The sequence below is a fragment of the Alligator sinensis genome, unplaced genomic scaffold (assembly GCF_000455745.1).
Source record: "Alligator sinensis unplaced genomic scaffold, ASM45574v1 scaffold303_1, whole genome shotgun sequence".
Classification (NCBI taxonomy): domain Eukaryota; kingdom Metazoa; phylum Chordata; order Crocodylia; family Alligatoridae; genus Alligator; species Alligator sinensis.
The window spans coordinates 18842-33403 of NW_005842849.1; the positions used below are offsets into that span (position 1 = coordinate 18842).

At 42.0% G+C, this 14562-nt stretch overlaps 1 protein-coding gene across 1 annotated transcript in view; it reads left to right on the forward strand.

Moving 5' to 3' along the window:
* Positions 1–6156: 6156 nt before the first annotated feature.
* Positions 6157–14562, forward strand: part of ZNF804B (zinc finger protein 804B) — a 55552-nt gene continuing 47146 nt past the window's right edge. Inside the window, exons 1-2 of the mRNA XM_006035518.1 lie at positions 6157–6189; positions 11442–11585. Coding sequence (XP_006035580.1) covers positions 6157–6189; positions 11442–11585 — 177 coding nt within the window. The remainder of the gene's footprint in view (positions 6190–11441; positions 11586–14562) is intronic.

Sequence of the window (14562 nt, forward strand, 5' to 3'; positions counted from 1 at the left end):
GTAGACTTTGACACTGCAAAAGAACATTTGACTGGAACATTTGACTCCCAAGTTGTTGGTTCTAGTCCATGATTGTAGGCATCACATGTTCTATTTCATAAACTGATCATGCTCCATTTTTTAAATTGTTGGGGTTTCTTACTCCCCACTGCTCCTATTTTAAGGCTGTACTAGAAATTCACTCCCTGGTTAAAACTTTATTCTAATTCCCAGCATAACATTTATTCGTGGCTGGTTTATGCCTATTTCTTCTTACGTTGGCATAAGACAATATTGTCCTTTGGTTTAAATAAGCCTTGTGTTTACCCCTTTTTTGAGAGTGATCATAAATCTTAGTCTTTGATTTGGTAGGCTAAAAGAATTAAGTTCTTACCCTCCCCTTGAAGGGATTGGAAAGCTTTTTCTGCAGCTGTTTGAGTTTGGAACTATCACGTATAGCAGGGCTGTCCAACTTTTGAGTGGTCTGGGGTCACAGACCCCCTAATCACATGCCATGCAGGCTGCAAATTGCACAGGCCACATACCACATTGTGCTGCACCATGTGGATCCCACCGCCCATTGTGCCATATGAATGGATTAGGAACAGTTAGCATGGATTTACCAAGGGCAAGTCATGCCTGACTAACCTGATTGCCTTCTATGATGAAATGACTGGCTTTTTGCATGTGGAAGGAGCAGCGGACTTGATATGCCTTGACTTCAGCCATGAACAACACGTGTCTCCTGAGGCTGGGGGGGGCACAGTGACCACCCACAGGTGGCCATGGTGGGGTCAGTGGTAAGGGCAGGCTGAGACAGGACCACCCACAGGCGGCTATGGTGACTTCAGTGGCAAGGGTGGGCCGAGCAGGGACCGGGCTGTAGCAGTGTCAGCAGGGGGAGGGTGGCAAGCAGTGACCTCCCACAGGCAGTGATGCAGACAGTGGTGGCGGCCAGTTTTTGGGAGGATACATGTCCCCCGTTCCCATCCTACGTGTCACCTATCACTTCAGTAGGGCTTTTGATACAGTCTCCCACAACATACTCACAAGCAAGCTAAGGGCATATGGGTTGGATTTATGGACTGTAAGGTAGATGGACAACTGGCTGGAGCATCAGGCTCAGAGTAGTAATCAATGGCTTCATGTCCAGTTGGCAGCTGGTATCAAATAGAGTGCCCCAGGGGTTGTTCCTGGGGCTGGTTTTGTTCAATGTGCTCATCAACAACCTTAAAGATGGCATAGAGTGCACCCTCAGCAAGTTTGCAGATGACACCAAGCTGGGGACAATAGTAGATGTGCTGGAGGGTAGGGTTAGTATTCAGAGTGACTTAGACAAATTGGAGGATTGGGCCAAAGAAATCTCATGAGGTTCAGTTAGGACAAGTGCAAAGTCCTGCACTTAGGACAGAACAATCCCATGCACCAGTACTGGCTGGGGGCTGACTGGCTGGACAGCAGCTCTATAGAAAAGGACCTGGGGGTTACAGTAGACAATAAGCTGAATATAAGCCAGCAGTGTGACCTTGTTGCCAAGAAGGCTAATGACATACTGGGCTGCATTGGTAGGTGTGTTGCCAGTAGGTCAAGGAAAGCGATTATTCCCCTCTATTCAGCACTGGTGAGGCCACATCTGGAGTATTGTGTTCAGTTTTGTGCACTCCACTACAGAAAGGATGTGGACAAATTGAAGAGAGTCCAGTAGAGAGCAAAAAAACTGGTGAGGGGGCTGGGGGGGGGACATGATTTATGACGAAAGATTGAGGGAACTGGGCTTATTTAGTCTAGAGAAGAGAAGACTGAAAGGGGATTTAATAGCAGCCTCCAACTACCTGAAGGGGGGTTCAAAAGAGGATGGAGCTAGACTGTTCTCAGTGGTGGCAGATGACAGAACAAGGAGCAATGGTCTCAAGTTGCAGCAAGGGAAGTTTAGGTTAGATATTAGGAAGAATTTTCTCACCAGGAAGGTAGTAAAACACTGGAGCAGATTACCCAGAGAGGTGTTAGAAGCTCCGTTCTTGGAGGTTTTCAAAATCTGACTAGGCAAAGCTTTGGCTGAGATGATCTAGTTGGGGATGGTCCTGCTTTGAGCAGGGAGTTGGACTAGATGATGTTCTGAGGCCATTTCCAACCCTAACTTTGTATGATTCTGTGATGGCAGGTACCCACACCCTGCACTGTGCCAGTGCTCTCATGCCTGAAACTGTGCCATATGGCCTCTCCCAACACGCTGCATTCCCCACCACACCACACCATGCCAGCACCCCCATACTGCACACTGTCCCCAGGTTCCCCTGAGTCCCTTTGCTGTAGAGTCCCTCTTATCTACAGGCCACACTGCCCCATTCCCCAGAATCAGGCTTAGGAACAAGAAGCTGTAGGAGGGAAAGGAAGCTGGGAGGCTCTGGTGGCAGAAGTGACAGCTGCTGGACCATGTGGAGAGCAACCAGAGGCCTGGGAGCCACATATTACCTCCTCAATGACTACATGAAGCTTGCAGGGTTGAGGACTAACCAGTACACCGGCATGAGTACTGTCTCATTCCTAATGTATTAGGAAATATTCTTAAAATTCCATTTGCCTTTTCCATAGCTACATCACATTGATGCTTTATAGTTATTCTGTGATCAACTACTGATCAAACAATGTGCTAAAACACACATGGTCTTTCTTTTGTCATTTCCAGTTGACAGTTTTATAGAATAAATTCTTACTAGCCCCTGTGTGCTTGCTCTTGTACTTTTGTACTATTCCATTTCTATTTCTCTAGTCTTCAGCCATCTAGCTCTTCCTGTATAACATGCTCTTCCTCCATACTGACAATTCCCCCCAATACTGTATAGTTTCATAGTTTCTAGGGTTGGAAAGGACCTGAACAGATCATCAAGTCTGATCCCCTGCCCTGGGCAGGAATGAGTACTTGGATCAGAATCCCCCTGCCAGATATCTATCCAATCTTCTCTTGAAGCCCCCCAAGGTAGGAGAGAGCACTACCTCCCTTGGGAGCCCATTCCAGAGCCTGGCAGCCCTAACCATAAAGTAATGCCTCCTGATATCAAGCCTGAACCTGCTCTCAATCAATTTGTAGCCATTATTCTTTGTTACCCCAGGTAGTGCCCAGGGGAACAGAGCCTCACCTATTTTTCCGCTGGTTACTCCTGGTGAGTTTATAGATGGCCACTAGATCCCCTCTCAGTCTTCTCTTATGGAGGCTGAATAGATTTAGGCCCTTTAGGCCCTGGCCCTGGCCTGCTGCCCCCAACCATGCAAGTCCTCCTCCTCTGGACCTTCTCAAGGTTAGCCACATCCCTCCTGAAGTGCGGCACCCAGAACTGGATGCAGTACTCCAACTGCGGCCTGATCAGCACCACATAGAGGGGAAGGATCACCTCCCTGGACCTGCTTGTGATACATCTGGATATACATGACAATGTGCGGTTAGCCTTACTGACCGCTTCCTTGCATTGGCGGCTCATGTCCATCCTGGAATCAACAATGACTCCAAGATCCCTTTCAGCCACTGTGTTGCTGAGAAGGGTGTTCCCCAGCCTATAGGTATGCTGCAGGTTCCTTCTCCCTAGATGCAGTACCTTGCACTTGTCTGCGTTGAATTCCATTCTGTTCTCATCCGCCCGCCTCTGTAACTTGTCTAGATCTAGTTGTATTCTGTCCCTCCTCTCTGGTGTGCCCACTTCTCCCCATATCTTTCTGTCATCAGCAAATTTGGACAGCATGCTTTCCACACCCACCTCCAAGTCACTGATAAAAATGTTGAATAGCACAGGCCGGAGGACCGAGCCCTGGGGAACTCCACTGCCCACATCCCTCCAGGTCGAAAATGACCCATACACCACCACACTCTGGGTGTGACCATCAAGCCAATTTGCCACCCATTTGACTGTGTAGGTATCAATGCCGCAGTTGCTCAACACGTTTATCTTTTATACTGAGGTCATTAATTATAATATTAAATAACATCAGTCCCAACTCTGATCCTAAAGGACTTCCACTTGTAACTCTTTCGCACCCAGTAATTCTTTCAGGACAAACTATTTTTGTCTCCCATTTAAACAGTCCCTTACGCACCTTGCAGTTTTTATACTAATCCCCATAATCTCCATTTTATCTAATAATTACCCATGTGGTACTGTATCAAAAGATTTATGGATAACCAGAAACTTTAAATCTATTGCATTTCCACTATCTAAAAATTAGTACTCTTATCAAAGAAAGATATCAGTTTAGTCTGGCTTGATTTACCTCTTCCAGTTATCTCCATGTCTGTAAGTATTAGTTTCCCTAAAGTTTATTCTAAATCCATGCATAATATGGAAGCCAGAATAATGGGTTTGCAGTTCACCAGAAAACTGTTTTTCCCTTTGTTAAATATAAGGACTATGTTTGCAAGCCTAGTAGTCTGGATTTTTAATAAATCTGTCAAATACTAAAGAATGGTATTATGCAACTGGAGAAAAAAATCATATCCAAGCACTTTCAGTATTCTGGGCTACAGCCCATCATGCCTTCTGATGTGAATTGAAATCGAAGCAAAAATATTCATTTATTTTTTTGAGCCATACCTAGACTACCTTTAATCTCAATCCCATCCTCACTGCATAGCACACCTCCTCTTTTATGTAAAGAGCTAAAATGTCCAATATTATTTGTTTTAATTTTTAGTAAAAGGTCTTGCTCAGGTGGACTTTTGGTAGTCCAAAGGACTTTATTTCCTATATTTTCTAATCTCTAAGGCATAGCTTTCTTCCCTGTCTCTCTCTTCTATTCCTTGGAGTCTCCCTGCTTTCCTATCATTTTAACTATTAATCCAGTTCAGCATTGGAGCCCTTCTCTACATGTGTTTGTGCCCTTACTTGGGATTCAAATTGATATTTAGTATCTAGAATTTAAAGGCGTTCCATAATCTCTTTATTTTAGCACACTTCACTAAACTAGTTATTTTGAAGTTCTTGGGTTTTTTTCTTCTTTTAAAATAACCTTAGCCATCAGCCCTTGTGCCTAAATCCTTTGAAGCCAAATTGAATCAACTCATGATTATCATTTTTTTTTAAATCAGAAATGGACTTAAAATTAGGAATGTTCATTATTTTTTAAGAAAACAGTTCTCTGAAAGAGCCAACCCAAAAATTCTAGTAAGTTTCTACTTTGAAAGACAGGTGAGACCTGCTAAAAACACACATCTTAGTGGTAAGTGGCTGTGGCTGGAAATATGCAATTAGAGATTCTTTTGAAAGATGCTGGGTACAGAAAGATGGGAATAGTTACTTTTCAAATTGGGTGACTTAGAATGTTACAAATCAGTGAATGCAAATGGCCAAGACTGTAGGCAACTAGGCATGGCCTCAGAGAGATCTGCACCATCTATTTTCAGAACTGCATGGGATGCTTTAGGTATATTCCTAGGTTGACTCAGAGTTGCATAGTAGAAAATAAAGGTGGAAATGGAGTCTCAACATACACATAGTTCCTGACCAACTTTCCAAAGTTCTTAAGAGGCAAAAACTAAAATAATTTTAAAATATGTTGCTTGCTCATTGCCCACTACGCAGCCTCCCTAGGTAAGCTAATAACTCAATAAATAAGAGTCTTATCCATTGGAAAGTGTGAATAGGCAGATAAAAGACCCAGTGTTGGACACAATTAAACACAGCCTGGGTCATTTTCTGCATCTTCCAGTTCATATATGCCCTGTCCTTCATCATCTAATCAAAAGTACTTTTGATTATTCTCATATTCTTCCACTTAGGCCCAGCTACTCATCTGCCTGGAGCATTGTAGTAGTTCCATAGAAAGTGAAGAGGAAACACACTGTGTTGCAGCTGTCACTGTATGCAATGAAGGTGTGAACATAAGATAGATGCCACCGAAGTATCTTGTTCAAAATTACAGTTTTGTACTTTCTGCCTAAATCCATGTGCTTGCTCAGACCTCAGCTCTATAGAGCTGTATCAGAACAGCCAGACTAGGACTTTACAAAAATCTTATAAAAATCAATCATCAGCAGCATCATTTGCTGTGTTCAGTAGCATCCACCTACAAGCTTCACAACACATGTAGGCAAATATGAATAATAATGTCCATAGCTAATATAAAACTGAAACTAATGCAATTGTGGAGATCTTATTGCAGGGAGAAGTGAGATGATTTCACAGGTGTAAAATGGGGTACAAGAAGGGTATACAGGATATGCAGGTACAATCTTTCTGTAACAGCTCAGCCTTGCTTCACAGTGGCCACTACTGCACAGTCATTACTGTGCATATACTTAGCACTTGTATAAAAAAGTACTAAAATGCACAGTATCCCTAGTTACTACACAGTAGCACCAGCGAACATCCTTTTTGTACACTACTGTGCAGTAGTCTAATACTACTGCATAGTAGTGTTGCACCACAGTTTTTGCCACTGCTCAGTCAGTGTCTTTGTAGACATGGCTATTGGCATGAAAAAACTGAGTTTCTTAGGAACTCTAGTGCTTCTCTAAATTAATACTCATCTCCAATTTCATATTTTTTGCCTAACATTACATAAGTAAGCTATAGGAAGTCTGCTAACCAGACACAGTTATCTCCCACAAAAAGAATCAGTCCCTCATTATTCAACTCTGTACTTGAACAACATTTGTCTTGTTTGTCATCATTTCTTCATTTAAGTTAAGACATATATAGATCAGTGAGAAGGCCAAGTAATGTGATGTTTATTCTCTTTCTTTATTTGCTAATATTAATTTATTTCACCAGCACATATAGCAATACCAAAATTCATACAAAACTGCATCTCCAAGTATCACTATCTAAGATGACCTGCTTTTCACCTTAGTGCTCTTGAACAGGGCAGATATATTTGCAAACAGTTTCTGAAGGCAGCTGAATAGTATTGTTTTTTTTCCTAAGTCAGCATACTTTAATGGCCATGCAGTCTATTAAATATCTCTTACAAATTCTATATTTAATAAATGATTTCTAATTGACTAGGTGTCACCGGCAACATTCTAGAAAACTCAGTTATACAGCATTTTTCATTGATTTTTCCTTATATTAGAAAATGAAACGTCAGATACCATTAATTGCATTTTCACAATAAGGAGCAACAGCAAAAGTAACTGCTAAGTGAAAGCACTTCCAGTCTAATGCACAATGGATGCATTTATTTTAAATGAATACAATATATCAACATTTATTACAGTTATATGCATCTGTGGGCTAAATTGATGTGAATGTAATTACTATCTTTAAATATCGAACAGCTTTGCAGGTTTCTAGAGAAAATCAGTCGGGTATATTTTCCACATTTATGTAGTCTTTATAGTATATTATGCACGTTAATGTTATTCAGTAAAGTAGTTAACCCATTGTTTCTTGGAGTTTCTACCCACAAAGAGTGTTATCACTTCAATCTGTCGGTACTTCCCTAGAATCTGTGCTTCAAGCACCATATCATAAAGCATAAATGTGTGACTGTGAGTTTTTCATCTAGTATATATCTCCCCACAATGTACCATATGATCCAGAATGTTTACAGAGTTGTGACACATACAGAAAGATATAGATTTTCTTTCTTACTCTCTTGAGTGAAACGAAGAGAAATCTGAAAGGGAATCAAACTTTTTTATGGTGAAACACATTGTCAGATAGGATTATGCATGGCCTCTTTTATGTGGACCAAAATATGAACATTGGTCTTTGTAGAACAGGGGAGATAGGATAAATAGTTCGAATGTATAAATTCATTTGACTATCCACAGTTTATTGTTGGGCTGGAAGTTTTAACACCTGTGTGGGAAAAGAGAAATCCATGACCTCTCTAAAGTATATGGTGTAGCATTCAATTTCCCTGCATCTGATCGATAAGCAAGCAGGAAATTATATCTTTTTCCATGGCAGACAAGCATAATTAAGCAATAAGGCAATGGAGGTAGCTGTGATTATCTTAGGATGCACCTGGGAGATGCCTTGTTGCTATTTTAAAACATCTTTATGCTAAGCGAACTGTATTACTTTCTGCTGAGAAAGATAAAGTTGGCTGTGTAGAAATGCTCACAAACAGCAGTTTCAGTTTTGCTTCACAGAGAATAATGCAGTGCACTCACCCTGAACAATTAGCCTGCTCCTTCAATACAAGCAATGATGGAGTAAGCTGCAAACATTTAATTGACAGTTCATAACCAGAAAAAACAATTATGCTTTGGCTGGTTGCCAGAGAGTCAGAAACCTGCATTTTTACCAATTTAGAATAAAAATATGTTGCCCCCAATGCTTGACTTCTAGGGAAGAAATCTCTGCATAATTAATGCTATTGCATCCACGTTCTAATTTATGCATTTTAATTATACCAAAGGCCCGGTGAATAATTAATGCAGGTAAAACAATAGGTCTGAAACATACACCAAAAATGTATCACTTTTTAACAGGCTTTTGTAGATTTCAAAGAGCTAATGAAAACACTTAAACTGTTTAGTTGCAAATATAAGTCCAGTGCATGCAATGAGATACTAAGTACACTCTCCAGAGGTGGGGTATTAGGGATGACTGTCTTTAAGAGTGAGCTTCCACTGACTTGAGCCAAAGGAGTTTAGAAATCCCACACACATGATGTGTTGGATGTTCTTACTATGGGATGGGCTAGGTTTGACATGGCTTGTCATATGGGAATTCTGTATTTTAGTACCGGGAATCCCATTTGACACCCCATCTTCAAGCTTTCACATCACGTAGCAGCATGCAGCAGATTTCTCACATGAAAATCTAGAAAGGAATAGGGAAAATAAAAGAAAACTAAATGTTTGCTTCAACCTTAAGAGGTGAGAAAGATCTAGTGATTGCACCTGGACTAATCTTTGTGTTGAGGCCAGGCAGCTGCATAGTATAACCACTCAGGAGACAAACTCTTCCAGCAATTCTGACACACTATGCTAAGAGGTGATGTCTGTGTTACTATGTAAGGAAGGCACATTCAGTTCTCAAAGCTTGCAGGCCATGCCCTTTGTGGAATAAGGCTTTGGGACTCTTTTTATTAAGATTTCAAAATTTGCAGGTCTGCTGAGGGCAGGTTTGCAGACAGCAACTCCATTTAGTTATGGAAGCCATGTTATAGAAAAACAATGTACCTTATCCCCCGTTCATGACTGGATATACTAATTACAGCAAGTACTGAATTACCACAACCTGTGTACAAGTGCATGGTACTCACAAATAACACATTGTGAATGTGATCATGGGTACCAAATTAACTGATATATTCCCAACTTTTGTTTTCTGTATTTGTCACATTTGCAATTTGCTTTTTCTTTTCTCAGATAAAATGACAGCAGTATATACCCTAACCACATGCTGCAGCTGAATGAAGGCAAGAATGATACAGATTATGAACAAGCTGAGAGTTCCCCTATGCCAAGGGAGCTAGTCATACCCAGAACTTTTCTAGCCTTTTTATATCATAGAATACAGAAGACAAAAGACAGCTTGCTTAATACACAACTCAACTGCATAAGGGCCTTGTTACATGGTAATTTTGGGTAGTTCCTGGAGCTCTTAACCCCTGGATTGTCTACACATTAATACCTGAAACTAGTTTTAAGCACTCCTTAACTGACTCAAAGTTCCACTGCTCCAGGGCAGGATTATTTGTGCTCTCTGTTACCCAGCTCCTGTTATACTAAGCGGTAGTCACTTTAGGCTACACCTTAGTGTAAACACCCTACCTGCCCTGCTCCTGCACTGGCCCAATTCCTCCCCTCCAATTTCCCCAGCACCTCAGACCTCCATTCACTGGCCCCCACCCCTGCTTACTTGTGGCTGCCCACACTGTCTGTCCTAGGGGAGCAGGCAGGGAAGGATTAACCTGCCTACCCAGCCACTGCTGCTGCTCTCTGGGCAGGCTCAGCTCAGAGAAGAGCAGCAGCCCAGCAGTGGCAGCCAGGCAGGCACATTAACCCTTCCCCTGGGATAGATGCATAGGAACCTAAAAGTAAGTGGTGGAAGGGGGGAACCCCAAGAGGCTGGAGGCGAGAAAAGGAGCCCTGGGGGCAGAGAGAACCAGAGGAGCAGGAGGAAGCCCAGAATTGGAGTTGCGGTGGGGATTCTTACCTTTCAGTCCTCCAGGCCTCTGCTGGCCTAAAATGCAACTGTCCAAACTCAAACTAGCCTTCACACACATCAACATTTGTGCAGCTCACAGCATAAGGTGTAACAAAGCCCTAAGCCTGCTGCCTCTGAGCAATGTTATTTGAAAGTACAGACACATATCTGTGCAAGGTAAAAATATTGGAATAACAGCATAATTGCATGTCTTCACATAGGCTGATCCAGGATTTACTCAAGTGGCTTGTGGCACACTGCATCTCAGACTGCAGGGGCGAGGGCAAGGCATGGCTGGAGTCCCCATTTCAGCAGGGAACACCAGGGAGCAAGATGGGGACCAAACTAACAGGGGGAGTACCCACCCCCTGTCGACACCACTGTTGCTGTTTTTGGCTGATCTGGGGGTGGGGGAAGGGCCCCAGAGCACCTCTGGCCCCACTCCAGCTAGAAGCTACGGGGAGCAGTTGCATGAGGAGCACACATCCTCCATCGATAGTGGTGGTGGCACACACTTTCTTCCTTTCTGTGCCTACTCCCTGCCCACTCCCCCCACCTCCCCATCCAAACCCCGGTGTCCCCTGCTGCCCAGAAGCAGGTACTGGAAGGAGGAAACTGCACCACTGCCATTGTCCCTGGCCAAGCCAGGCTCCCTGTATAGCTGCTTTCTGCAATATGGGGTAGGAATGGCTCCAGAGCTCTCCCTGTGCCGGTATCATCTATGAAAAATGGTGGCAGCATACAGGTTCCTCCTTCCAACACCTGCCTGGAGCCAGTAGGGAAGCAGCTGTTGGGGGAGGCAGCACAGCTAGAGAGCAGGTGCTAGAAGGGGGAACCTGTTCACTGCAACTGCTGTCCCCTGCTGAGCCTGACACCCCACACAGTCATCGCCCAGACTGGAGCAGAACAGGGGGCGCATCCACACTGCCACACCCTTCCCTGTGTCCACACTTTCACTTGCATGCCTTCCACTGTTAAGCTCCCTCAATCAACCATTTTAAGTCATACACTTGATAATACTATGCTTTCTTTGGTTCTTAGTATTTGCACTTCAGTAGAGGACTTGGGTCAAACTCAAATGCATAATTATTCTTGAGAACAAATGTTTCTTTAATCTTTGAAAGAATATTGTGAGTCAAAGACTTACTTGCCCCAGGTATACGTTCACACCACTGTGGATTTCAGTGAATCATCAGTTTGGTCTGGTTTGTTTGACAGAGTTTTTAAGTTCTGCTCTTTTCTATTTAAAATGTTTACCATTTAAAATGCTGCTTATTGCATAATTTAACACATACCTAATTAAGTGGCAGATCTGGAATCTTCTCTGCTATTTGTAACAAAATGCTACCTTTACCTTTGCCTTTGTAGGATTATGCAGAGAAAGAGAAGGCTGCAGCAAAGGCTCTGGAGGATGTGAAGGCTAACTTCTATTGTGAATTATGTGATAAACAGTATCTTAAACACCAGGAATTTGACAACCACATCAATTCGTATGACCATGCTCACAAGCAGGTAAACCTGAAAAACCATGCACATTACTATAGGTATTTCATCATTAAAGAATAATATAATTATAGCCACTTCAAGTTATATTGAATGGCATGTTTAAGAATGTTGTTCTTGTTAACTGCATCCCATACTCCATTTACATTACTTTTGATCCAAACTCTGCTGAAGTCTATTAAATAGATTCTTTCCATTGAATTCAGTGGATTGTAGTTCAAACCTAAATGAAAGAATCTTTAAAAGTAAGTGCTATTTTAGGGTGGGAACAGAATAAGATCAGGTTTTGAAAGGGAGTTGACTATTATTAGTTCATATTAATGTTTTTAGAAGGACAGCCTGTGAAATACTAGCTGTCATGGGAACCATCAAATGCAACCCAATTTAAAATTAGTTTCCATTGAAATTAAATGTAAAATATTATTTTAGTCTTAAACATCATTGAATGTAAAACAATCCAACTGACTGGCCACTTCCCCTGATTTGAGATCAGTAATTGCACTGAATGTGATGTTTTTAAATGTGGAGTTGCCTATCAAACTAATGGAGATGTATCACTTTCTCAAACATTCAGAGTTCTTCTTTTAGATTCATATGGCAAACAATCATGCTGTTTCAGGCTGATCATGCTGTTTTGAAGGGCAGAAAAGCAGTTTGTTTTAAAAAACAAAAGCATATGTTTATGAAGTTGAAATCTAGGTCTCATTGTTTCTTGGGGTGGAATTCATGCTGTTATACGAAGAACATAATGTAAGATAACATACTATTGAACAACATGGTATGGTATTTCTGAAAGCAGATAGTCCTTTCTTATTGTTTGTCGTTATTTGTTTTATACCAATTTATTAATTACTATATGTTAGCTAGAGCTAGAATGTGCATGCTTGCTGCCCTGCAAGGTTGGCTTTCCTGGCTTTCTTCTGAATGTAGCTGAATGCCCATTTAAAGTGGTAGTAAAGAGGAAATGTGCTTCTAGTTCATGTAAAAATTTTAAGGTTCAAACAAAGCACTTTTCTAAAGTCAAATTAAGAACTGTGAGCCTTCAGAATTTCTGATGTAATGGATCAGGTTTTTCTTATGCTACACAAGATGTAATTGAAATGGGTTATTCCAGTGCATAGGGCAGGGGGAGATGATAAAGATAATTAAGTGGTGAAAATATAGGCATCCATATCCAAATGAGAGAAGAGACAGGAAGATAATGCATAATGAAGACAAAATCTCAAGAGAATTTTAGCTCAGAACTTTCTAATTATAAGGCAGACACTTTAATGATTATGACCTGATTTGGGAGGTTCTGAGAAGATTAACCCATTTCCTTCTGGATGCTCCATGGTTTTTTTCCTTGAGGGGAGAGAGGGTCACACTCTATCACAAAGTATTTGATTAAGAATCACTAGATACTGCAAGGCTTATTTCCTCCCCATATACATGCCATAGCAGCATGCTGAGACAAAAATGCTGCACTGACTCTCACTCATATTTATTGTCCTGAGTGGGGCTGCACAGGCTGTAGGTTAGCCAAAATCTTGGGTCTAGACATCCCTAACAGCAGCATTCTCATTATGAGCCCAACTTTGACCTCACTGACTCTGTGCAAACCTAGTGAAGTCAGTGGCCACGTCTAGACAAGCGCTGCTGTGCAGTATGTGGCACCGCAGACATTCAGCTATTCTTCTTTGAACCTGGGAGATCCCAGGGTAAAAAAAAAACTGTGCAAAATAAAAGCAGAGTGGTGCATGCAGGGGCAGTGCGTGCCACCCGAAACTGGAGCCTGGAAGCTGGAGCCACACTCCGGCTGCCGGGCAGGCTCCGAGCAGCAGGATCTCCACCGCTGCAGCCCCAAGAGGCCCTCAGCACCCCAGGTAAGGCTGCTGGGGCCAGCACAGTGCTGGCTCCAGCCTCTCCTACCCCACCTGGGGGAACCTGCTGCACACCAGAGGGCATGTGGCACAGACATTCCCTGGGGACAAGTAGCAGTGGCACAAGGTGTGCTGCTGCTTCTTGTTCCCAGGGAAACAAATGTCCACACTCATGTGGACACGGGCAATGTGGGCAAAGTCAACATGTGGCAGAGGTGTAACAATTGTCACAACTTGATCCATCCTTTACTAAACAAAACCACATTTTTCTACTGGAATTTTACAAAAACAAGCAAACAACAACAGCCCTTCACAACACAATTAATCCACAAGAATGCCTGTAATAATATAAAACAAATACATTTTCATATTCCAAATGTGTGACACTAATCCCTATAATCCCCTTTTGCTACACAAAAGGATTTGCCTTCACCCTTTAGCAGTTTTTCTACTTGTCTGGACGGTCTCTAAACTCAAGCAGATCCATTCCCAGCACATGGAGACAACCTGCCCTTGTTCCCATGCTACTCACTGGGTGTGATTAATGCAAAATGAAACTGCCATTTTGATGTGCCAGCCAGTTTGTCTTGGCAGCTTTCCATCCTAAAAGATAACATTTAATTTTTAAGTAAACGTAGTGCTGTAAAAGCTGCCAGATCAGCATTCCCAGAGACTAGCAACCTATATTTAAATGCACATAGTATATTTAAATGCATATAGTATTTCATGGCAGCACAAGGTTCTTCCACTCTCCCCTTTTAAAAGTAATTCTGATGCTCAGGTAGTAGCTACATGATACAAGTGATAGGGTAGTTCTGTCTTTTGTATTTACTCTATATTTATTAACCTTAAAATGGAATCACATTGCTTATGACCTCTTGAATTGTATTCTCTAGGGTTAGTTTCAAACTGTTAAATAGCATGGTAACCACAAGAAAAATTTCAGAAATGTCAATTTAATTCCTTTCCCTTAGGGCACGTCCTCTCTCAGAAATCTGGACAATTCCTCATCGCTTCCTCTGTTATATATATTTTTTCTGTTTCATGTCACTCTCATACTTCTTTATTCTGGCAACAGTCTTTTAATTGAGGCTGAATTAGACAGAGACTCCATCAATCTCAGC